General features: G+C 33.0%; 1 protein-coding gene across 1 annotated transcript; it reads left to right on the top strand.

Moving 5' to 3' along the window:
* The first annotated feature begins 760 nt into the window (after positions 1 to 760).
* LOC134726478 (uncharacterized) lies at positions 761 to 27,776 on the top strand. Its single transcript, XM_063590883.1, has 4 exons — positions 761 to 863; positions 5,387 to 5,527; positions 8,547 to 8,677; positions 25,704 to 27,776. Exons 1-4 carry the CDS (start codon positions 761 to 763, stop codon positions 27,774 to 27,776), a joined length of 2,448 nt encoding a protein of 815 aa, XP_063446953.1.
* The last annotated feature ends 164 nt before the right edge of the window (positions 27,777 to 27,940 follow it).

Raw genomic sequence — 27,940 nt, forward strand, 5'->3', positions numbered from 1 at the left:
AAGATAAAGGTTTAAAAATAAAGTGTTTTTTCCTTGAAGTTCAGTATCTTTGGGATTTTACTATTAAGTTTTATCATAATCAAATACTAAATATTTTATAAGCTTGTATATTTTTCGTCTACTTTAACATGTTGATATATTCTTTAGTCAGAGATAGAGTGGTTTGCAAATATTTTGGTATTTACGAGCTTTTTAGTTGAAACTAATGTGTTTGGGGGAACCGTAATGTTAGATACCATTGAAACAAATCGATACATCTGTTTATGTAAGAAGTCCTTAAAAAAATGTTCTTATTTTATTTTTTTTAAGTTTCATTCAACAGTTTTCAGATCATGATATCACAAGGAAAAGTATCCAAAACAGATTTATCTAGTTTTATTCTTCAGTTTTTAGATAATGATACTAAAAACTAAGGAAAAGTATTTTACACTGAAATTGCAACTTTATTTCAAGATATAATTGATGTGATAACTACGAAAGCCCAGAAGGATCATGCGAGATCCGATATTCAAAATTCGAAATCCAATATCCGAAGTTCGAAATTCGAAATTCGAAATTCGAGATTCAAATATCTTGATTTCGAGATTCGAAATTCGAAATTCTATATCCAGCGTAACTAATCAGAAGAAAGCTTATAAGTTTTGAAATTTTTATGACCAATGAAATATCTTATCACAGAAAAAACTAACAAAATGCAGCGACTGAATAGATATCCCGCGTATATCAAAATTAACCTCACGAGACTCAAGCAACTGATGACATGGCGGCGTTCACTGTTACGGATAAGTACAAAATAACAGTTCGTGGTAAGCATGGAAAATATTCCTTCATCTTTGAGAAAGATTTCACCTACGATGAACTAGGTAAGATATTTTTTTTATGTATTGGGAATCGGGGGGAGGGGAAAACAGCAATGGGGGATAACCTTCACTCTACTCCAAAACCAAAACCCCACCCCCATCTCACTTCTCTTAATCGAAATCTCACAAAAAAATCGGAAATTTCGTCCATGTTTTGTCTTTGATTGACATTCAACGAATCTCAGGTCAGTCCTACATATATACCCGTTCAAAGTGGTAATTTTATATTTTCTCTCAATTATAAATGTTTAAGTAGAGCTGTAAATCTGTCATTGCATGCTCATATAGTGATATACAGTATTAGTTCACAAACAGATGTTTAAAACAAAACAAAAAAACTGAGTATGTAAACATAGCAGGGGTGATTGTGTCCAGTTTCTCATATAACTACTCCAGGACAAAAACAATGAAGCGAACTGAAGTTTTTTTTTCAAATGCTAAAATCGTTATAACCTAATAGAAACTAAATATTAAAAAGAATGAAGGAGAGTTTGTGATGTAATTTCCCTATACATTAAAAAGAAATAAGAAATGGAAATTTTATTAATTTTCCTATAAAAAACTACACACAATTTGTATTACAGATACACACTTGTGCATATGGATTAGTTCTGTGTATTTACTATTAATTCATTCATGCAACAATTACCACCTATTATCAAGAAAACAAAACATGGTATTTATCAACTAACAAAATTATATTTGGAGTGACAAATTTATTTGAAGTTTTTGTGTTTCTAAGTGGTGTGGATGATATTTAGTTCATTTTCTATCCATCATCATTTTGATGCGATTTCTTTGAGATAGATGTAGAACTGGGTTCTACTTATTTAATTTTTCTAGTTATATTTTCTTGATTAATTAAACGTTGCGTAATCGGTAGCGTCCTCGCCTGGAGTGCTGGTGCTCGTCGGTTTGATCCCAGGTCGGGTCAGACCAAAGACCTTTATTAAAATTGGAACTTGCTGCATCTCCGTTAAGCACGCAACATTATGACGATAGAGCAAAGACTGGTCGGTTCGGAGTCAGAATAATGTGTCCGAGAGATGTGACATGTCTTACTGCCGACAGTTACTCCAGAGTACTAGCACTATGCAAATCCAGCCCACCTAGCTGGTCTAGTACAAAGCAAACATATGAAAGATTGCATTACACATAAGTCCTGTTCTCGCCTTTATATAGCTAACATGCACTCACTCACTCACTTTATTGATAAAAGTATAGATAATTACATGGCATTTTTCATATCAGACCCTTTATCGGCCCTAGGTCATGATATCGGCCTAAGAGCCGCAGGCTCGAGGGATGATATCATGAACGAGGGCCGATAAAGGGTCTGATATGAAAAATGACATGTAATGATCTTTTTATCATATACTTCAGCAGAAGAAAAACAGACAAGAACTAGATTTGCGATTGCAAGCAATAGCGGATGGCACCCTTCCCCTATTGCCAGGTGAGCGGTAGCCATGGTAACGGCGGCCATTTTGGAAATTCCAAACTCAAAAGTCAAGTCTTCTTTAGCTGAGCAACATTTGTTATAAGTTTCAATAAATTTGAAGCATTTTGATTTTTTTTGTTTTTTTGCTGTTTCCATGGTTAACGGCGGCCATTTTGAATATTCCAAAGTCAAACCCCCGCTGCAATTGTTTCCCTCCACAATCATATAGCAATTAATGTCTCTAGAATAAATTAAACATTGATGTTCTAGAATGTTCTGTGAAAATTCAAAGTTTTGACCTTTTTGCATTGTTTCCATGGTAACAACAGCGATTTTGGAAATTCCAACGCCAAATTCCACATCTTCCAATGTTGCTCATCGTCACTGTGAAGTTTCATGAAGTTTGGAACATTTTGAGATTTTTGAATTTTTTGGAGTAGTTTCCATGGCAACATAGAAGTTCCAATAAGTGCCAAAATCATCCAACACCTGTATATAGTGGGCACCTACATTGTATTAAAATATAATGATTCTGAGTTAAATAGTATCAAAATAGTTCACCAAAACAAAATGCTGGATTTTTTCACATTTGTTTCGTTTCCATGGTAACGGCAGCCATCTTGACGGTGCCACCCCCAAAAAGCAAATCTTCATTTGGTGGTTAACAATATGGTATAGTTCCATCTTCTTGTGGCCATTCATATGAGAGTTCCAGACTGGACAAAAATGTGTGGAAGAAAAATAATAAAAAAAACAAAAAGAAACGTAGAATAACAATATGTCACCCAAACTCCGTTTAGGGTGCCATAATTAACTATTGATTAAAAGTTTTTTTAATTTAATTGTTTTTATTGATATTACAAGCATTTTATTTATCTTGTCACAACATATATTTGCTCCTCAACTATTTTGTGAAAAGTATTAAATCACTTGCGGTTTTCCGCACTGTTTTGTCGTTTTCGAACAAATTTACGGAAATGCACGAAGTTGCATGTGATAAACGTCACGGAAATGAACGGAAAGGCATGTGATAACATTCCGGAAGCAGTCAATAAAGGTCCCTTTATCACCCCGCTGATGAAATTCTGAGAAATAGTAATATTTCATACAAGTATATGATAAAACGTTTTATCACTTAAATGACCTCTGTCTTCGAATTTAAATATGTCGGGCATTTTACCACTTTTACTGTAACAGATATAAAACTGTTGTTAGTATATGAAGTGACAGTTATATGATAAGAAAACAATATTTCAGATAACATTGAAAGTTGCGGTATCAAATACTAAAATAAAAGTGTTTACAGCCTCAGGATCATAAATGTCATCTGAATTTATTATTTTTCGATTGACAAATACAGTCTACTGCATTTTATTCAGTGAGGGGGTTAATATGCTTATTTCACAAATTAGATAATATAACTAGATCCCAGGACCATAAATCGCTCACGTGGATTTAATCAACCCGGTATACCGGTGGTTTCAGAGAACATTTTTAAAACAAAAATGCGAATTATGATAAAAATCGTCATTTAAGACGAATATGTTTTTAATACAGACCTTAGAGGAGTCAATTGACAATTTCGGTTATGTTGACTTTCTTGTAGATCTTGTCTTGCTGATAATTTATGCTAGATACAGTTTCTTTTTTCGACGCAAACTTTTTTTTTGGCGACAAGATGAAAACATTTTTTTTCTTTCAATTTTAGCATTACATATAGTGGCAGCTAAGGGTGAAACAAACAAATTTTTTTTCTCAGGGTCAAAAAAAAATTATTTTTTTCTCCAAAAACTGGAAACAAACTTTTTTTTCAAAAAAAAACCATAGCCCCCCGCCCCCTAAGCAAATCAAATGGTTGCTGCCTAATAGTTTTCAAGATGATGGCCAAAAATGCAAAATGGGTAAAAATAGTTATGTAAGGGCAACAACTCCTGTAATGAGTCGATTGACATTTTAGTCATGTTGACTTTCTTGTTGATCGTTTTTAAGCTATTTACAGTTTCTCTCTATTTATTTTATTATAGTTTTAAAGTTTTATAAATTTTAAAGTTTTATAAATATTTTATATTTATACCCCCGCTTTAAAAAAGTGGGGGTATACTGTTTTACCTCTGCCTGTCCGTCCGTCCATCCGCCAGTCCGTCCATCTGTCAGTCCGTCCATCCGTCCCATGAATATTTTTCGTCGCATCTTTCGAAGGAACTACATCATTAAAATATTATAGGGCAAGCAAGTCCGAAGAACAATATTTCAATCTGGTGTAACCTTACAATTATGGAAAATTTGAGATATTTTAAGGTAATATAGGGGTAAACCGGCATTTTTAATTAACAATTTTTAAATAATTTTTGGTATTGTTTATTTATAAAATATACAAATATTTTTTTTTTAGAAGAAAATTGTATTTTATTTTCCATAATCCTAAAGAATAGATATCACTTCGTTATATCTATATACACTTTTTTGTCCGTATCTTCAAAAATAGTTTTATCCAAAATTCAGACAATGCTATAAAGGGAGGGGAGATTATTTCAAAAGATAATTTGTATAGATATGACTTTGAAACTTTATTTTTTGTAGAATATTTTGAAAAATTAACGGTGACCATCTCTCTGTCTTTTTTTAAAAGCATTATAGGAGAGTAAATTACTTTTTTTTCTTTTTGTTTAACTACAATGACAAAAACTTCATATTTCCCCTATGTATTCCATACAAAATAAGAGGATTTTGAGAATCAATTATTTTAGAAATATCATCGGTGACCCCAAATTGTTATGGCGTTTTTCAAATACACGTGTACCAACATTTCAAGAGACAATTTCCTTTTTAAATCTATTTTTTTTTATTTAGAACACTAAATTAACTGAAAGTGATATGGTGACAATCTTTTTTGATAGTGTTTACATTTTTTTATATTTGGGAGAGGGAAAAGATCTTTAGTTATAGAGAAAAAAAAGGTGTCTAGTTGGAATTCCAGTGCCTATGGCGTTAAATTATATTGTGCAAACCGTTTTTTATTGTTCCAAATACTGGAACATGTGTTGTTAAAGTTCTTTATTTATTTTTTTACATATATATTTTTTAGTTCAAGCATTTCCGGCAGCAACAGCTCTGGCATATGCAGATGAAAATTCAGAAAAGATAGTAATCACTGCTTCTAATGGAATTTTCAAAACTCCTGCAGATGGTTGGACTAAGGAAGGTCGAACATATTTTGCAATTGAAGGTAAGATAATAGCAAGATTGTCCAAGAAATGTTGTGACCCTTTAATCGACTTTCGAATGTGGAAAACTCACGTTATTTTCAGATCTACAGTTATTGATTGATTAATTGGAAGACTGCTTACATGGTTGATTGGTTGTTGGTATAAATCCAGTGGCAAATAGTTCATGCATATACAGGACAGGAAAAAACATGAAATATATTTTGAAACAGAAATTCAACTATCAGTTTTACACAAACACACACAGAAAAAAACGAGTATATAAATGGTAGATTATAGACTAGTATAATCATGGTTTATAGATGAGTTGATTATTTCCAGCTGTTTAATGGTTTTGTTGACTTTTCTTAACCCGTTTCTGCATAATCTGTTACTCGACATTAAATATCGGTTAAGAGGTCACAAAACATATAGGTTAGATAAAGTTACGTGCTTCTAGTTTTTATAATTTATGTGTCACATGAGAAACAAGTTGAATCACAGTCTTAGTAATTGCTCCTTGTGGCAAAAGCTTTTAAAAATTATTCTCAAAGCAACCACCATCCATCCCCACCTCATGATTCACCTTCAATATTTCAATGACAGGGAAAGAACTCAACAAGTGAACCTTTTGAAATATTTCACTTATCATTCATAATTTTCATTCATTTTCCAAGCATTTTTCATTAAACATCTCCAACCTCAACTCAACACCTTAAAACATTGTAGCCCACCGTCACGCGGGGGCTGGTCCACTGCCACGCATAGGCCGTAAGATGAAGCTTCGCTTTGTCATTCTTTTGTCAGTTGTGTTGTTCAAGTTGAGCGTAGTGGCTTGTCAGCTCAGGTGTACTTTCCACGAAAGAACTGGCTCCTTACAAAGTCCTGGAGCAAAATTATTTTTCAGATATTTGAGTGATTTCCCAAGGCCAAACAATTTAATATGTTTTATATATTTAGTACAGAAACTACATTTTCATTTTATTTAGTGTAATATTCATAATGAATTACATTTACACAGTATTTTTTAGTATCGATGATTCCGTGAACAAAATTTATTATTGAATCTACAGTCTGCTGACATTACATTAAGATTATATTCACCAGACAGGACCCTTTAACAAATTTGACCTCACGATTTGTAACAGATTTTAAAGTTTAACACAGTGACGCTTATGAGCATATCAACACAAAATAATTTCACAGTTTGATGTCCTACGAAGATTCTTATACTAACAGTTTGATTGATTAGGAGAATAAAATAATTATTACAGAGACTGCATGTGGAATTCGTCACAAATCATAACGTGCAATTACACGTGTATAGCAAACTGCATAACATGAGACGCATGGTATAATCGCCATTGAAACCAGATTCACAGTTTAAATACAGCATTTAAATATGTTATCATTATATTAAATTTTACATGGTTTCACTTCGACTAATTGAACTAAACAAGATTATCATGTGGAAAACTCAGTTATTGATTGATTAATTGGATGACTGCTTACATGGTTGATTGGTTGTTGGTATAAATCCAGTGGCAAATACTTCATGCATATACAAGACGGGAAAAACATAGAATATATTTTGAAACAGAAATTCGACTATCAGTTTTACACAAACACACACAGAAAAAACGAGTATATAAAACTCCTTTTGACTATGACTATCCTTTTTTTTATAATGTTATTGAATATGTAAATTTGAATTACTTTCAACTAAGAAAATTTGAATATTTGACTGCTAGCAGCCGGTTGGATATTGAATATCGAATAACTAACCGGCCGCTAACTTCACATACATCATTTGAAATCTTGAAAATATTTTTTAAAAATTAATTAAGACTTAATTTGAAATAAAAAAGTTTCTTTTTTAAATCACGACTGAGACTATTACACTAACTCAATATATTATTCCTAGATTACGGGTGTACAAATTAATGCATACATGTATTTTGAAATGTTCATTTATAATGGCGTTGTATTTTAATCGATTGGTATAAACTATGTATCAAATGTGAGAGATTAACGTAATTATGTAATGTGCAAACCACAAACTCCTGCTAATAAGTGATGCTTGATCGATCCATGATAATGCATCATGCAAATTGCGAAGTGGGCGTGTATTTGCCTTCATCAGCATTCATGGTAAATTCCGTTTATATATGCACATTCGTATAATCATGGAAGTATTATATTGTCAATATAATACTTCCATGGTATAATCAACCATTTTTTAGTAATCCCGAATAATAACAAATGAGACACCATGAAATCCAGAAAATAAATTTAAGAAAGCACAAGCATGTTTTCTTGAATGCAGAACTGTTTTGAATACCAAATTAGATAATTAGAAAATCATTCGTCGCACCTTCGGCCTCCCCCTTTCCTAATGACATGAGTAAAACTACAAGATGTTTCGAAAGAGCTGATTTTCTGGTTATAGCATAACTTCGGATTCCCTCATGATCATGGTCGTAAAAATGCACACGAATCACGTGCTTGGCCCTTGACGACCAACTTTGAGGATGAGAGTTGAAATTTTCAATTTCTGTCAACCTCAATAAAAATTATAGATTTTGAAGTTTTACGTATATACAAAAATATTAAGTGTCACATCTCAATCTGTCCAACCAGATCAGAAGAGATAGAAACACAAAGTGGAAGGACACCGACTATTTCTATGTGCACCATCGCTTTGCGGCAGGGGACAAAATAAGGCAATATATAGTTGCAATAAAATATATCATATATAGGTCTAGCCGAGATTGCTTCTTGTTTTTGGTCCATTTCTTCTGTTAAATTTCTTAAACGTGTTTTTTTAGGAATCTCAAATATTGTGTTCACTTTAGAATTTTTTTTGTCGAAGTGACCACTGCGAATTTTTCATTTGCATTTTGTGTTTCAAAACATACTAGTGAGGTGAGAGAAATAGTTTTGAGTTATCAAGTGTATTCCATCCAAATAACGGAATTTTAGTTTTAAATGTTTGAATAGAGGTATTTGGTTTTCCCGTTGAATATTTGGAATATCTTTCAGGAAACACTGTTGAAAGTGATAAAGAACAGCACATTAAGGATATGATAACGACTATCAGAGAACAAAAGAAAAATCCGAAGAATAATTCCAAAAAAGTAGAGAAAAAACATTCAGACGGAGAAGAGAATACGGTAGGTTGTATTTAGTAGTGAAATATAAATATTACTTGCACCCTCCAAAATGTGTAGTCTTATTATTCACATACGCAATTAACTGAGTAGCAGATTTTGCTTACATAAAAAATTGGACTTGGGCTCCTGAGTACGGACGTTAGCTATATTCGCTAATAAGAGGTATTAAATAGATGTCATGGTGAAAAACAACAATTAAAGTCCTGTTTCAAACTAGACTTACTTACTACTATTATGTTGTGTCAAGCACATCTACCTCATTTGCTTTTTTTATCTAGCTTTTGCAATTACTTGGCGTCCGTAGTCCTTACTCATTGTCCGGGGCTAACATTTTTTCAGAAATTATCTCCTATGAAGCAACTCGGCCAATTGTATCCAAACTTTAACTACAAGTTCCTTAGGGTATCTTGTTTGTAAATCATATTCGGGATTTGATCCATAAAAGAAATGGCCGATGTTACAAAACATAGAACAAATTTGCTTCCAAAATTTGAAATAAAATATCATTTAAAGTCACCTTTTTAATCTATGGTTGATGACCCGAGTCGAGGCCAAACATGGCCGTCACTGTTTTAGAAATAAAAAATTGATAAAAAATTCAAACAAAAATCTTCTTTGTAACCACTTGACAAATTTAAACAAAACTTGCCAGTAATGTTCCGTGGATGGCCCTCTTTCAAAAGCATTTCCTATATATGGTCCTGTCGAATTTTTATTATGCCCATGATGACCTCTAATTGGTTGACACATTTTCGACTTCTCGTCAGAAACAGCTGGACCAGTATGAATCAAACTTGACAGCAATGTTCCATGGACTGTCCTCTATAATAATAGAATCCTATGACCCTGCCAGATTTTCAATATGGCTGCCTGGCTTCTGATTGGTTCACACATTTTCGACATCTTATCACAAATGACTGGGCTAATTTGAACCAAAGTTGGTAGTCATGTTCCTTAGATAGTCTACATTGGATCAAATGACCCGCTTGATTTTCAGTATGGCCACTATGTCCTCTCACTAGAAGCCCGATTTCAGTCTGAAACGGCCATTTTGGTCTGATCACATCTTGATTGACTGGATTTACCGCTAGAGAAATTCGTCCAGATATTTCAGATCGTTTAGTCGCCGTTCAGATCGATAGCCTCATCAGGTAAATCAGTTCGTTAAGGCGTATCAAGACGGAAAAGACTGAATCATCTAGCGGGTTGTTTAGACCCGTTAAGACCGTGTCAGACCAAAACAGACCATGGATACAAAGTTACGTCAAGATGTTGTCAGACCGTGTCCAGTCGTGTTCAGATTTTAATCATTTGGACACAAAACGAGTGAAACTTTCCCATTGTTTATCAGGGGTTGCTCCCCTTTTAAAAATAAAATAAAAGTTAGAAAGAAGACGGTTAATGTTAACTGAAAGTCTACCACGTCCCTTTAATCATGTTAATTAAATAAAAAAAATATTCAATTTGAATTCTTACTACATCCTATTTAACATGTTTTGTATGTATTTTAAAAAATAGCTCAAAGTCATACTGCTGAACAAACCGCCGCGAAATGACTAAAAAAAAATCAACATATTGCCGAAATAACATTTATTTATTGAATGTAAGCACCTGAACCTTTATATTAAAGGTTTACAAGTGATTACAATACATGTTTTTGCAATTACAGACTGTCGTGGGTGGTGAAAAATTTGTCATGTTGACGCAATAGATCATTTTTACACCCGTATTAAATAATTACGGATGTCGGCCGTGAACACACAGGCACTTGTCTCAGAAAATAAATTTCCTATATACCTTATTATAATAAGGTATATAGGAATTTTTTTTTTTCTGAGACAAGTGCCAAAAAAATTCCTATATACCTTATTACAATAAGGTATATAGGAATTTTTTTTTCTGAGACAAGTGCCTGTGCGTGAACACTTGAAAACGCGTGATCTTAATAATTATGTTTAATTAAATTTAAGATGTAACATTTTTTAATATTGTAAATGAATGCATTCATTTAACTTTTAATGTTGGCTATATAAATTGCATTTGAGTGAGGCAGGGAAATATATATATATATAACTAGAATCTATGTCTTTTCTCGTTTTCCGTTTACTGTCATGCCATTGTCCGTTCATTTTTGCCAGACTCATGCGTTTGACTTTCCATCTTTATTTTTCACTTAGTCTATAATTCGAGAGCCTTTTATAAAAAAAATATTACACACCAGAAGACTTTGTTAAAAGATAAAGTTTGAATATTATAGCAGAAAAAGGCCAGTGTACCTGAAGTACATTTGAAGACCAGGTTATATATATTACATGAATACAGCATAATAAAGCTGGTTTAATTTGAATTACTATCCATTAGGGACATTTTCTGACGATAATTAATCAAATCTGACAAGTTTGATTAAAAACGGAAAATAAGCCCGTAAACGATTTAACGTTACCGTACCCTCTTTACTTGTCACATGTCGGCATCTTCAAATGGCAAATTTATTTTACACAAATTCGTTGACATGCCATGATGGTAGATGGACACTACAGCACAATATAAGCTGAGCTGGAAATTAGAAATGAATAATATTTTAAAACATGCCTATCAGACATGAGAATAATCATTGATCCGGCCAAGAGTTTGAAGGAAAGATGTTTACATTTGTTACATTTGTGCATACAGGTATGAATTGACTTTCTAATACACCACATTCTTGTACAGTAACTTGTTCAAAGGCAAAGTAAGAATTTGGGCTTGTAAAAAAAAATATTCCTGTGATTGGACCCCCCCCTTTTTGGAAGATCAATGCATGATTTGAAAAAGGTACATATAAACTATGGTTTAAATCCTCCCTTTTAAAAAGGGCTGGATACACACCTGTTTATTGCCTAAACCATTGTGTGTATTCACAATGGTTTGGTTGGGGGGGGGGGGGGGGGAGGGGGCCTATTACCAGACCTAACCCCCTGATGGAGTAACCCTAGTCCAAATAATTATGACGTCTGGCAAGGCTATTTTATTTTTTTTCTGAGACGCCTTCCTAGGACGTTGTAGGAAGGCGTCCCAGAAAAAAATTTAAATAGCCTTGCCAAACGTCATAATTATTTGGACTAGAGTAACCCTACATATTCATATTTATTGTATGTTTAATAATGTATTGATAACTGTCATGTCCTAAAATTTGCATGAAATATCTGTCACTGGATTTTTTATAACTCATAACCAACCAATCTTCACATGTATGTTACAATGATGATGCACCTATTTATATAGCCACTGGTGGGTGATGTACAATAATTATAATTTATCACATATTTGTTATGAATACCTTCAAGGCTTGGGTTTGCATATGCAATAACCTCTAAATTGCCGGGGGCAAAAAAAAGAGTATATTGATATTGTGCCCTGATTCCAAATGATGTGACAGCATTGCGTCCTTAACGACAATTTTTTACACTTTTGTGATTTTCCAGGCATGTTTCATTAAATTGCAGGCGCGGATCCAGAGGGGGGTTCCAGGGGTTGGAACCCTTTCTCTTTTTGAGGATCAATGCATTTGAATTGGGACATGTAATTGGAACCCCCCTTTGTCCTGGTTTTCAAAATGGCTGGACTCTCCCCTGAATTGTTATCAATGATTTGTTTTGCTCTAAATTTTGTAGAACTTAAATATAACATGTTATAATCTATGCATACCATTGCTTTGTCATGTATGTAGTAATATTCTACAAATTCTATTTTGAAATAAAAAAGTATTATTAAAAGAATTTGTTGAATTATTATTACTACAAATATCACAAATCAAATACATGTAGTTACTGTAAATTCAGAAATTATTGCTTGCAAATTATTGCGAATTTTTCATTTTAGACTTAAATGCGATTTTAATTTTTACGATTTTGTGAAAAATCCTGTTTAATTCATATAAAATATCATAAAATGTGCGTTTAAGTTATTGCGTTTACAACTCAGTCGCATTTTTCGCAATAATAAAAACCTCACATTAATTTCTGAATTGACAGTAGTATATAAAATAGTATTAATGCTATTGACTTATTTAATTTTATACATGTTATAGAAGTCGCATGTAATACAAGTTATAAATACTTAATTCTTAATGTAAATTTTTTTTGTAGATAAGATATCACATTGGTTTGAGCATGATTCCCAGCAAGATTATGAAGGGGCATATATATCATATATACATAGGAAATATATAGTGTCACTAAATTACTCTCATACGGTACCTCACCTCTGTAGCTGTAAATTGCGAAACGGTGGATTCATTCATAATTTTGAGTTACTTATTGCAATTGGAAATAACGTTGATAAAGCTAACAGCATTATGCCATGATGTTGATGGGATGTTCTGATTGGACAAAAAGGAAATTGTGAATTGAACAAATAGCAAACTTGAAATTCATAGGAAAAAAAGTAGGAAATTGGAATAATGAAAATTCATAGTTTCAGTGATTATCTTACAATCATCATGATCATTGTCAATACTACAATTGCATCATCATGATCATATATATCTGAATTCACCTTGGATAATTATACATTTAAAATAAGAATTTGGATATAATAAGAATTTCTGTGCTGGCGTTGCTACTGTTGGCTTCATGCACCACCAGCTGGGAGTGTTAAACCTTTTTGACCTTTCGTGAGGGTCTGTCACGGTCCGTCACAATTGGTTAGTGTCATATATGCATGATTATGGAATTTTCACCAACCTAGACAAGCTTTACAGCCCTGGCACGGTTGTTGGTTGCACTTAGAGTCAAATGACAGCTTGCTGTATACATTTGTAGTTCAAATAGTCTGAATGAATCTACATGTATGGTGACAATCTTCTAAATTACTGTTCATTCTGAAACTGGCATTTTATACTAGTACATGTAGTAGTCGAACATATTAAACAATACATGTACTTCAAAGTATCAATTTATTTTGTCTCGCCTTACATGAAAGTCATGAAAGTTGGTTGTATATATGCAAGAAATATGTATTACAGTCTTGGGGTGATGATGTAAGCTATTTTTAATAGAGCTTTAAATTTATAAAAGCTAAAAGAGCTGGTTCAGGGAATGAGTGTAAAATATACTGTTACATTTTATTACATGTAATTGGATACATTTTATTGTATATGAGTACCTTGCAAGGTCTACTTGTCTATCAGGTTAGGTTGACCAGACCTTAATTTTATTTCATGGATAATCTAAGTGATTTAGGTTATTTCAGTTTAATACAATGTTAACATGGTTAGGTTTGTTTCTCAGATACTTCTAATGAAATTAGAGACTGGAAATGGGGAATGTGCCAATAAGACAACAACCTGACTACAGAGCAGACAACAGCAGAAGGTCATCAATGTTTGAATTGTTTCTCAGAAGCTGTAAGCTACATTGAACACCCCTTACAGAAAAATAAGGCTTCTTGCAAATATTTGCGGCAATGTTGCTGCAAATAGTTGCGGCAATATTGCTGCAAATATTCATTTTTCGTATGCAAATTAGTTTTCTTGCAAACAGTTGCTGCAACATTGCCGCAACAAATTGCGGCAATATTGCTGCAAATGTTTGCGGGAAGACCAGTAGCTGTGATTGTTGCAGCAATATTGCGGCAAGTTCATTAGCTGCAATGTTGCAGCAATATTGCAGGAAAATTAATTTCTTGCAATATTGCGGCAACATTGCAGCAAATCTTTCAACAATTCAGGTGTAAAATTTGGAATTAAAAACTAAACATTTAATAATTTATGATTTAATAATAATAAAAAAATGTCTCTGTCCTCTATAGGTTGAAAATGGTCTCTGTCCTCTATAGGTTGTCGTGTTACATCTGTGTAGCTTTCAGTTCTGTTTCTCTGTAAGTCTCACTGTCCTTAAAGTTGAATTTTCTGATTTCAAAAATACTGCAAAATAAAAGTTGAAGAATTTTAATTAGTAGACATAAAAAAAATAACTAAAATTATAAAGATACACAGATATAAGTTACTACTATATGGTTTAATTTTGGATGCAATGTGTCTTCTGATTGGCTGACGTTATTTTGTTATCAGCCCATATACATAATTTAGTCTTGTGACCGTGACATCATCAACTTTTTTTCATAGCTTTTTACGGTTTAAAATGGAATTTAGTATTTAATTATAAGAAATGACTGCAATATTTTTTCTGTCTATTCAAAATAACATAACAAATTTGGTGCTCACTGTTAAATGACTTGCTATGAATGAATTTGTTTCACTTAAAGGGTCAATGTCTAAAAGTGATTAAGTCCTTCTAGAAATTGCATATAACTATAGAATACATTTAACCTCATGCCAGTACTAGGTTGTTGGTTTTTTTTTGAATATTTGTTTTTCATTGAACTATAACATAATTGGTCTTGTCTATTCTTTAAAATGTTATTTTTGTGATAAGTTGTGTATATATGAAAGCTATACATTGTTGCCATTTGTTGACAAACCTCTTATTGGCACAGTTAAATCACAGATCTCTAATTTAATACCAAACTGCTTCAATATAAGTAATGTTATTTCTAAAACATACAGTAATTAAAAGATTTAAAAAAATATCTACTGTCTTACACAATTTTGATAATATTCATGTGCATAAATCTATTGTCTAATACTTTTGCCAACTCTATTAAATTAAGAAGACTCTTTATTTATCACTATTTGAACTGTTTCAAATGCACTTATTCAAAATGGTGGACATTCAACTCCATTTTACTTACCAAAAGATGTTGTCCAAATTGTGTGTAAACATCAATCTTCCTGAATCCAAGAGTCATGTCAACTGAAGGCTATCATCTGCATTACCCAGTGTCAATAGAATCAATTGGATCTTTTGGATCTAACATGTCTAAATCCATTGTAAAATTCATATTACTTTGTTCCTGATAGAAGACATCTTTGTTTGTTGTATGCATGTTCATGTCCAGTTCAAATTTTGAATATATGTTGATCAAGGTTGCTTAGGGTATTGTTTCAATGTGATCCCTTTGAAATGTGCCCATAATTATAAATATCCATTGCCTAAATCTTGAATATTTGTTATTTATTATAATAAATAAATAATTATAAATACATTTTTTTTATCTTTGGTGTTATAAATTATAATGGAAATATATACAAACAAGAAATGCTCTGCCCTTAATTTGGCCTCAAACTCTGTGTACATTAATTTATGGTACTTCCTGTCTTTACCACTCCACAGATAAAGAAAACCAGATGTGCATGGCACATTACATTTCTATCACCAGCTCATATTACTAATTGAGATGAGAAAGATAATTTGTGTATAAATAATTTTAAAATAATGATACTAGAAATTAAACTGCAGGTGAGGCTAAATTCATTTGATGGAAAATATTAGAATTAAAAATATTGTTTATAGAAAAATGTCACAAAAAAGTGACAAAAAGTATTTTGACTCAATTATTTAGATTAAATTTGTTGAAATGAATACCAAAGTATTCTTTCCTTACAAAATATCTAAAATTGTGATAAACGTGCAGTTTAGGAATTCTTTATAAGCATTATAATTGTTATTTGAAGATTATTTCAAATAAATTATTCAAATATCCAGATTTATCTGAGTAAAATAAAGTATGACCATAACAAATTTAGATAATTTGAAGTAATTCCACAACCGAATGTTCAAAGAAATCATATGTTGTGTATTATTTGAACCTTAAATCTTTAAAAATGTAATATTTTAAAATGCTTCAAATATTGGTGCATTACTACATGTCTGACATTATTAAAGAAACTTTTCTTGCAAAGTTGTTGCAAATAGTCATTCCTTAAATAATAAAAGAAAAGGTTCCTGCAACTTTCTGGCAAACAAATTCTTTCTTGCAACATTGCAGCAAACTTGCTGCAATTTTCTTGCAAACAAATTTTGTTGCAGTAACATTGCGGGAATATTGCAGGTAGCTGCAACAACCTGCAACTTTCTTGTAAACACTTCTTGCAAACAAATTTGTTTGCCGCAATATTGCCGCTATATTGTTGCAATATTGCAGCAAACTTTTCATTTCTGTAAGGGATGTTGGAAACAAACATAATTTTTGTTTTGCCTAAGGAGATATGGTATCAGGGGTGAATCCAGCCATTTAAAAAAGGGGGGGGTTCCCAACCCAAGACAAAAGGGGGGGTTCCAACTATATGTCCCCATTCCATGATCGTCCAAAAAAGGGGGGTTCCAACCCCCTGAACCCTCCCCCTGGATCCACCACTGGGTATGAATTTTGATGAGACGACTTGCATTACTTAAACTATAAACCATGTAGACCAAGTGATTTTCTTTTTAGTCACTATATAATAGGTCACTGCACACCCTTCAGCAAAGACCAAAAACTTAAACTTCATGATGAGCACCCTATAAAATGGCTCTGCTTGGAAAGAGCTAGGCTTCTAACAGAGTTAATGTAAAAAATTCAGACGAGAACCCAACAGTGATGACAACTTGATTTATACTAGTATACATGAGCTACAAACAAACAAATATGTGATAAACAGCAATCAACAAAAACACTACAGACAAAAAATTAAGGGAAGACTATTTAAATATAAAAAAAGAAGATGTGGTATGATTGACAATGAGACAACTCTCCACAAAAGACCAAAATGACACAAACATTAACAATTATAGGTCACCGTACAGCTTTCAACAATGAGCAAAGCTCATACCGCCTAGTCAGCTATAAAAGGCCCCGATAACTATAAGAAAAAGTAAAACGATTCAAACGAGAAAACTGACGGCCTTATTTATGAAAATAAATGAACAAAAACAAATATGTAACCAAGGATTTGTATAGTGTCTCACTATACAAATCCTTGATGTAACACAAAAACAAACGACAACCACTTAATAACAGGCTCCTGACTTGGGTTTATTTACTTTAATGTAAAGTAAATAAAATTAACTAATGTCTTGTACAAGTATTACCCTGACGTTCCGTGAAAATTGTTTTCAAAAATCTAATTTGTCCATAATTCTTTTATGTAATAAACTTATTTAAATAAATTCAGACCTTCACCTGTCTGATCACCAGCATGGCTAAAGGTATTACTCCCAGATGTATTGGCAGGTGACACCTCCAGGTATTCAAGCGATTTCCTGTCGGACTTGCAAGTTCATGCATCATTTCACTTCTGTCAGTGTACACGACCGAAAACTTGAATCTTTCCATTTTAAACTTTCAGGTGCATAGGTAATCATTTGATAATATACATCTCTGTCCTGCGTGTCCGATAGTGACACACTAGTCATTACTGTTTATAAATAACATTTCTGGTGTAAAGAATATTATTCAGAAAAATTTAAATAATTCCAAAAAAGAGATTTGATAAAATAAAAATTTGCTTACACATTTTTTCCAATGGTAAATTTGGGGAAATGTAAGTACTCGTTGTCAAAAGTAAAGGCCAGTTTGAAACATACAAGAAAAATTGATTTAACAAAAATATATATATACGCACTTAACGACCATTCTTTTATACGCCTTGATAGAAAGTTACGGAACTATAGATAGTTGCAATTTAAAATTATATACATTTTTACATTGAACATAAGAAAGAAATAAAATTGAGAATGGAAATGGGGAATGTATCGAAGAGGAAGCGGAAGGTCACCAACAGGTCTTCAATGCAATGTAACGAGAAATTCCCGCTCCTGGAAGTGTCCTTTAGCTGGCCCCTAAACAAATATATACAAGTTCAGTGATAATGAACACCATACTAATTTCCAAATTGTACACAAGAAACTAAAATTTAATAATACAAGACTAACAAAGACCAGAGGCTTCGGACTTGGGACAGGCGCAAAAAATGCGGCGGGGTTAAACATGTTTATGAGATCTCAACCCTCCCCCTATACCTCTAGCCAATGTAGTAAAGTAAACGCATAACAATACGTACATTTAAAATTCATTCAATTCAAGAAAAGTCCGAGTCTGATGTCAGAAGATGTAACCAAAGAAAATAAGCAAAATGACATATAAACATAAATAAACATGCAATTTGCCCCCTCCCTTTTTGGGAAAAAAATTGGTTGCTTATATAGGGAATCACTGAACCGTGACTGGAGCGGTCCCTCTTAGGTCAGTCAGTGGGCCATCACTTACGAAAATTCCTGGGTCCGCCACTGAGCATGTTATCATGGGATGTCGATGGACTATTGTATACCAAAAGAAGAAGAAGAGAACCAATTTGAATTAAAAACAGGTCGATATTTAACCTGCTCTGGTTCGTCGAAGTAATGGACAAAGTAAAATCACAGATTTCTATTTAAATAAAATTGTTCTCGAACAAAGGAAGGAATTCGTCATCACAATTGTTGGGTATAATGTATTATAATGTGAACATCGTTCTGAAGTACTGTATGCCAAATTTTCTGTTCCAACATGCACGTTATATATATGCTACTGGACGTCCCAAGAGAATTTTCTGTTCCGACATGCATGTTACCAAGAGATGTGAATATTTTCTTGGAAAAGTATTCAGTAACAAAGTTTCAAATTAATATCGGGATTTATTTTCTTTCTTGATATATTCAGTAACAGCAAAAAGAATAACTTGACTGCTTGTCCGCTAAATTGGGCTGTTCTTGCCAGATAAAAGACTTATAGTTATATAACTCGAAAAACTTTTAATTTGTATTTTTTTTAAATTTATTTTCATCACTAGATAGCTGAAATTTATTGGGAAACTTGCATTTCGGACATATTCTTTGCTTCTTAGCTCGAATTAAAGAGTGTTATAAACTTTTTCAAATGTTGAATACGCAACCAACAAATGGAAGTTTTTAACGACCTTGACTGGCTATACAGCCCTTGCACGGTCGGCCCTGGCTTGCGCCTTTTTGGGCATTAAATAATTTAATATGTTTACCATGTGGTAATTTAAATAATTTAGAACGATGAGAAAGTTTAATAAAAACAAAAATTTAAAAAGCAAAAATTTGGATAAATAAATGAATAAAAAAAGTAAAAAATTTAAGATTAAGTAAATAATAAAATAATAAAAGAATATAATACGCAACCAAATCTCCAAGTATTATTTATGTTTCTGGTAAAGGCGTTTGATTGGGTATTAGTTTGAGGTAGGCGTGTTTTCGGAAACATTCCTCCAATCAGACCTATTTGACATACATGTGTGCGCTGATGCGTGTACACTGGCTATTGTAACGGCACGTGTGACTGTCTCATATCGAAATCTGTCGAGCGTGACCAATGTTTATTGTAGAATTTTTTGTCATGTGGTCAAATTATTTGACATACAAGTTTTAAATTTGCATTTTGAAAGATTATTTTCGGAAGTTGTCCCGTATATACTATTCTAAAGTGTTAGAGAAAAAAAAACAAGACTTTAAAGGAAAGATACATATCAACGGAGAATATAACCTGAGAAAACTATACTAGTCTACTAGCATAATAGTCAAAGATATAAAACATGTATTATATGGCTCTGATATTAAATTTAACGTGTTCTGGAAAATTTTGACAAAATATAATTGCACGAATTTTTAATCGATCGCTGACCTTTAATTCTAGAAGTGACTTGTGACTGTTATAAACATGCAGAGACAATTCTATGCATTATGGTTTAAGTTTACAATGAACACACTATAGTTATACATTTTCCTTTTAAATATCAAATAGACAATCACCTTTCGGATAGACTTGCTTTTTTTTTCTTTTCGTAAAAATTATCATTCGTCCATTTAGAGACATAAATTACAAGTTATATATGTCTCTGGTTTATTATATTTGATTACTTCAAAAATGCTTCAAAATACTATGAGCCTGTATTGGGGTCCCAACCGATCACACAAAAAAAAGGGGCGAGTTCCAACTATATGTCCCCGTTCAAATGCATTGATCGTCTTATAAGTTTATGACTCAACGGTTTCCTCCAACAATATGGTTTGATAAATTTCTTTCGAAGTTCATTACTTTTCACATACTAAAATAAAACGATATTCATCTTCAATTACTTGTTTATCACACATAATACAAAATCTCGGATATGTCTCAATATTATAAAATCGACAAGTTTCTATATTCAAACAGTGAGCAGATATATGCGGTATTTACAAATGAATGGTTTTATAAATATAATTTACAGCATGATCTTAATAAAATTGTTGGGGTCAAATACATCTATGCAACATACATTTAGGCGAGTCTTCAAAAAATAGTACATTTCACTATTAAAGCTACCGTTTAATCTATCTTTGAATTCAAATTAAAACAAATTCACTTTTTTTACACCCTGATGTAACCGTATTTTTAAAGTGTTGTCATCCGTATCAATAAATTGTTTAATAAAATTGAAGTGCATGAGTATTATTAACGTCTAGGATAAGTGTGAGATTTCTCTGTTGATGGGAATAAACAAAATTTAGCTGAATTTGTATTATTTAAATTAATGAAAAGGCAAGCTAGTGTGTGTTTGAAATGATATTGTTGAAATGGATTTATAGCATGAAAAATGTGTGTAACTGATTTTACGTTGACTTGGACTGCGAATTTGAAAATAATATATTTGTGAAATCATACAAGATGACATATTTTGTAAGTACGTTTAATATACTCTATAACCTTTCATTCTAATTATAGTATCTTTGAAATGCATTTTATAGCGGACTATGCGGTATGGGCTTTGCTCATTGTTGACGGCCGTACGGTGACATATAGTTGTTAATGTCTGTGTAATTTTGGTTTCTTTTGGACAGTTGTCTCATTCGCAATCATACCACATCTTCTCTTTTATATTTATATAGCTATTACTTGCAACTGCCACATGTACATGTTCTAGACTCGTGTCGCTGAAAGAGGTCTCCTTTCAAGTCGAAAATAGGTGGAAAAAAGCCACACTCACTTATAAGATATATACATGCTCTCAGTCTGACTGTTGCATTTTGAACAATCGAGTGAAAGCCCAGCGCCATGTAGAACAAAATAGTTTCAACATTCATTTATCATTATCATGATCTTGACCTGCATGGATATATGCATTTAACTTGCAACTGTACGGTTAAACAAACCGGTTATTGATGGCTGCACAAAAATCTTTAACCTCAGACAAAACATGAAATTAACTGTTCAGGAAAAACGAAGTCCATCTAGTAGTAAAATACGGAAAAATGAAAATAAATATATGCAAAATTTTCCCCTGGATACTGTGTTTTGGACATAAAGAAGCCAATGTCCCAATTTCCCGAAATTCCATTATGTTTGACAACGATTTTGCTGTAAAACAAAACTTTAACCACAGACTGAACCTAAATGCTGAATTAGTCGGCGTGAATGTTGACGACGGAAACTTTATTTTTTACTAATTAATTAAATGAAATTGCGCCATATTTACCTGTAAATATTTTTTTACCTATAGCAAAAGAAAAGCAAATGGTATGTTGTCAGAGCTACCTTAAAAAAATAATAAATCCAGAGCTCTTCAAAATTGAAGAAGAAAACTAAGAAAAGAAAGATTTAAAATATGTGCGTCAGTAAATGTATATAGAGAGAAGAAAACTTCACCGGCTCAACTTAAATTCCAGCCGAATTTCACTGAATAGTGGATGCTATTGGTGTTGTTACAAACAAAGATGATGACTTTGTATTGTGTAACGATCCAGAAAGCGGGATCATTTTATTAGGATGCAAAGCTAATTTAAAATTTAAAATTTCTTTGTACAATTTCAGAGGAAGTTTTTGCTGGTATCTATAAAATTTGTCCAAAATATTTCAAACAACTTTATACTATACATGCATGGCTTCAAGATAGGACATTATATATGTGTCTATTCTCAACTACAAATACCAGCCTTTAGTTCAATGATGTACAGAGACATTTTAAGGTGTAACTGTGTATATTTATACAAGTGCACGTTTTAATTCAGCATACTTTTTGTTATTAAAATGACTTTAACTCCGCCAGTCGGTAAACTGCCGATCCCGAGCCCGGATAAAGAAGGAGGGAAGTCAATCATCTAGTTATTTTATATAAATAAAAAAAAATTGGCGCAATTAGATGATTATTTTATTGGCGCAAATGATACCTATAGTTTTGAAAACTAAGTGGCGCCAAAGAAGTATTGGCGCAATTAAGTTGTGGCGCAAATGAGTTACTTTTTGGCACAAATAGATATCGCCCGAAATAATAGCTTAAACCCTTTCAAACTATTCTATTAATCTCTCCATGCCATATGGCATAGGTTATGATTAGCCCTCGGGGAAAAACAGTCAAATGAATGGATAATTATTACAAGTACGTGTATTCCCGACAAACAATGACAATTACCAAATTCGTTCATTACGTGTAAATGAATGCATTTTGTAAAAACATTAAATCTGTATTTATATAACTGTACAAATCACCCATGCAGAAACATATATACACATGGAAAAAAGTATTGCAACACCTTAATTTTTTAAAACATGAAAAATTAGTCTCTTATTTTGGATGGAATATGATAAAATATTTGTAAAATAATATTGAAACGTAGTTAATGATAACATTGGCTTTAAATCGAACAAAAAATGTATGAAAAAAAGGTTTTTTCGAACTAAAATTTTTATAACAAAATGAAGTGTTTTTTGTACAAAAAAATGCATTTTACAAGTTTTACTGTAGACGAACTTTACAATGTCAGACATTTCAAAATTAATCTTTAAAAGATTGTTCACATCATGGTTGGTCGTTATACGCCAAAGAATTAGTACTTTGAGCGCAGCTTCCATTCAATACGACGAAAGCAAGCGATCCATGGTAAAAAAGACATTTAAAGGGCACATATTTATCTTTCGTCTGACAGCACGTATATACACCGCAGTTATCGTGAATTATATAAACATATAAAAAAAAAAATAACATTATTTTTTTAAGACAAAACAGAGAAAAGAACTGATAAGTGCGGGTATTCCATGCGCCTTGTCTCCTTTATGTTTCGATATTTTAGAAATTAATTATTCTTCTATCTATTATAACACGTGAAAACTACACCGGTGAGTTCCATATATGTCTTCAACTTACAGCTGGTCCTGAAAATGCATGAAATATTTGCCACTGGACTTTTAACAACCAACAATCAATCGCACTACAACTTAAAGTATATATAGTAGTGAAATACAAAATGAATATTATAATGATACAATTAGCAAAATAAATAGAATACAAATACACACTACTTTATTTAACTGACATAATTTAAAGGAATACTCTGTAAACTATATAAGTAGAGAAGCGAAAAGTTTCTTTTGAATACTTAACAAACTTCCGAACAGTTCATGTTTTTTTGCTCAATTTAAAATCTTGAAAACATAAGCATGTATATTAAAAGCTGACGATCAGACATCACTAATACGTGTATACACAAATTCATTAATTCTTTATTAACGTTTAGCCCTACGGCACCTTTCTATTAAGAATGATGATGGGAGTAATTGTAATATATAATAGGCATGTACTTTCTTACGTTACGGATCATTGATTTTGTTACCTGTTGACCCGGTTGATTACTAGCACGTGCCACCGAACTCAACCATTTTAACTAAAATAGATTTTGTTTAAGTTAACGCCATATGTATACTAAGTACAGTATACCTATCATATGGATTAGAAAATGCATATTATACGGTGATACTTTAACACTGTCCCGACAGAGACTGAATGAATGCAGTATGATGATCAGGTTTCGGGATCCGAGAAGTCTTTTTTCGAATTTCCGGATGTCGGGAATATTTTTTTCCAACTTAAATAGAGTAAATCTCACTAAATTAATACACATGCAAACAAAAAGCAACAGCTTCAACGGTTAACTAGGACATATATCAACAGAAAACGAATTAAAGCAAATGTCATACATAAAACCAAAATATGCATGTGTTAATTTGACTCCGGTGCATTTCTGTGGATCCTTAACTTTTTTAGGTTACGTTTAGGATTTTCCGTTACTAATCTTCAAATACGAAAAACTTTTTCACCGGTGTTCACAACATTTTAAGGTTTATGGCATACATTCTGGTGTGTATACAATTAACATACGTCCTTGCATTTAATTACCAATATACATTTATATAAACTAACATTTATTAAAAAAATAAACAACATATATAGACGAATAATTTATTAGTTCCTCGACAAAACAAGAAAAGAAATAAAGAATCAACAGAAGATTTAATTTTTCTTTGTAATTAATCAAAATAATACTTCAAACAAATCCTAATATAAAAAAACCATACATACAAATTAATCTAAAATGCATTATCGAGTAGAAGGGGCGCAACTCGTGTTATCAAACCGGTATACTAAACGGATCTAAACAGGGTCTGAACATGTTGAACGTAATTTTGTATCAATGGTCTGTTTTGGTCTGACACGGTCTTAACGGGTCTAAACAACCCGCTAGACGATTCAGTCTTTTCCGTCTTGATACGCCTTAACGAACTGATTTACCTGATGAGGCTATCGATCTGTACGGCGACTAAACGATCTGAAATATCTGGACGAATTTCTCTAGCGGTAAATCCAGTCAATCAAGATGTGATCAGACCAAAATGGCCGTTTCAGACTGAAATCGGGCTTCTAGTGTCTGATTGGTTGACACATTTATTAATTCTTTTTAGAAACTACAAAGCCAATTTCTACCAAACTTAGTAGGTATGTTTCTTGGATAATCTTCTTTCCAAATTGTGCCCAATTATCTGTTTTAATTTTCAAAACGGCTATATAATGTTAACGATTCGGGCTCGCGGTAGCCTCCCGTTCACCCCTTTTTGTTTATCTATCCAATATTTTGTCACCTAAATAATGTTTCTTATGCGATATAAGCACTACAAAGTTATATCAGACAGTCCTCTTGCAGCTTTTCTTGACCATTTCTGTAAAAGGTTAGGACTTGTTTGAGCCAAAAACTGTGTTTGTTTTGCCAGAACCATTCTCTCATATTTGTTTTCATTACCTTTTGCAGGATATGAACGCATTGAAAAGAAAGCATGATGAACAGTATACTCGAAGTAGGATCCAAAATTGCATATTGGTTGGCAACACTACAAGGCCGGACGATACAAGCAAGTTTTCAAAGCCGATGGTGGCAATGTTCGCCAACTACCAATAACAACGCTTGATGTAGAAATCGATGACGTTGTTCTAGTGGGAACAGACGTATTCTACCCTGATGGCAAATCTAAATATGGTCCTTTGAAGGAAATGGAGCTATACCTGGCTGATTCCTCTGGTCAAAAACTGACGTTTGAAACAGTGAAAGAAAAAAAACAAAATTTAGGCAACTATCTAAGATTCAATGGACTGCAGTTGTCAAAATGTACATTTTATCTGATGACAAAACTAAGAAAGGATCAATCAGTAAATTCAAAACATGAACAAATAGGCGTTTCCCTACACAGTCCGTCAAGCAGCTGCGTATCAATTCAGTCAGACAATTTCAAAACTCCGCAGCAGGATCCTGTATCGAATCAAACAAGAAGCCTAGTACAACAACAAGCAATTTCCGACCAACCTCAAATGTCTATTCTTCTGCCTGTTGATGAATGTGGGATTGTCAAAGAAAAACAAGAAATTGTTATAAAATATTATCGAGAACGTTTGTCCAAATATTCTGAGGACACGTCAATAATAACATGCAGTTCCATTCGGCAATGTAAAGATATCACCTCTTTCGACGAACCTGTTGCAGATGACGAAGTTTACAACCCTTGCAACAATGGATTTTCTATTTGCAGAATGCAAATTGGAGGGAAAGATTTCCTAGAAACTGAATTTGAAAGGACAGATGGCATACTGAAGAAGACGACCCGATATCCCTCAGCCGGAGACAACATAAATGGACTTATCATTCACGAGGCTATTGAAATTTGGGGATATGATGAAGAGAACCTCTTGATTGGATTAGTAATTGGCACCACAGAGAATGTTATATTTACATGGTTCAAGGATAACGTCATGACCAGCAGTGGATCAATGAACATGATTGTGGTTTCAGAACCTGGGGTATATTCGTGCGAAGTCTCGTTGGCTGATATAAAACAATTGTCAAAAGCCGTGCAAATCATTGCTTTTTCAGATATTGACGACAGAACCAGTGGCTCTATCCAAGAAGATTTATCTAATCGTTGCTCCCATCCACCGCCTATTTCAACTTCTACTTCACGAAACAGTGCTGTACAGTCGACAAGTATGGAAAAAGGCTTCCCTAGAGACGATAAAATCATTGCTACGAATCGACCCGCTTTTGCTGTTCCAGAGGTTTTTGTAAAAGATCTTAATATAAACTACTCCTCCGTTGTAGGAAGAGGAGCCTTCGGAACCGTCTATAAAGGGAAGTGGACCGGATTGGAAGTAGCAATAAAGGCCATACCAATCACGAAGAGAGCAAGAAATGCAATGCTTCGTACGGTGGAAAAGGAAATTAACATAAATTCCAAATTACGCCATCCGAACATAATTCAATTCTTGGCTGTCGCCCGAACCGATAATACGATTTATCTTGTGCATGAATTTATTATGGGATGCAATATGGAGGATGCAATTTTCAGTGCAGCAACAAAGCTTGATATGGACATCAAAGCTAAGGACAAACTTTATATAATGAAACAAGTGGTCCAAGCTGTATCATATATGCACTCTTTGGAACCCGTTGTTCTCCATCACGATATTAAACCGGGTAATATATTAATTAGAAAAGGTTGCTTAACAACAAAGGTTTGTGACATGCGTATAAGCAGATTGAAGTCTGTTGGTGCAGCCACGACAACAGCAGTAGGCAGTACTTGTGGATCCCCGGCTTACATGGCACCAGAGTGTTTGCTCCGGCAGGAAAACACATCCCCGTCAACAGACATATGGTCACTGGGTGTAACTTTTATCGAGTTTTTCACCGAAAAAGATGCATGGTCGGTTGATGATGAGCTAGATCCCGTTGCAGCCATTAAAGATAAGACGAGACAAGAAGTGTCACCAGTAGCTCAAGGTTCAGATATACCAGAAAATGTCATGGTTGTATTAAACAAATGCGTTCATTTTGAAACTGCACTACGACCAACTGCCGAAAAAATACTGCAGGAATTATCGTAGACATGGCAAATAGAGGACAAGAAAAATTTACAATGTGTACTAAATCTGCTTCATTTTGAATTTAGTTTTCGTAAATGACCAGCTGTTGTCTGTCATAACCACAATTCGCATCTTAGTATTAGGCATAAAAATTAACTGTTTGTTTAGGACTTTAAATGTAATGC

Source organism: Mytilus trossulus, chromosome 7 (genome assembly GCF_036588685.1).
Source record: "Mytilus trossulus isolate FHL-02 chromosome 7, PNRI_Mtr1.1.1.hap1, whole genome shotgun sequence".
NCBI lineage: Eukaryota > Metazoa > Mollusca > Bivalvia > Mytilida > Mytilidae > Mytilus > Mytilus trossulus.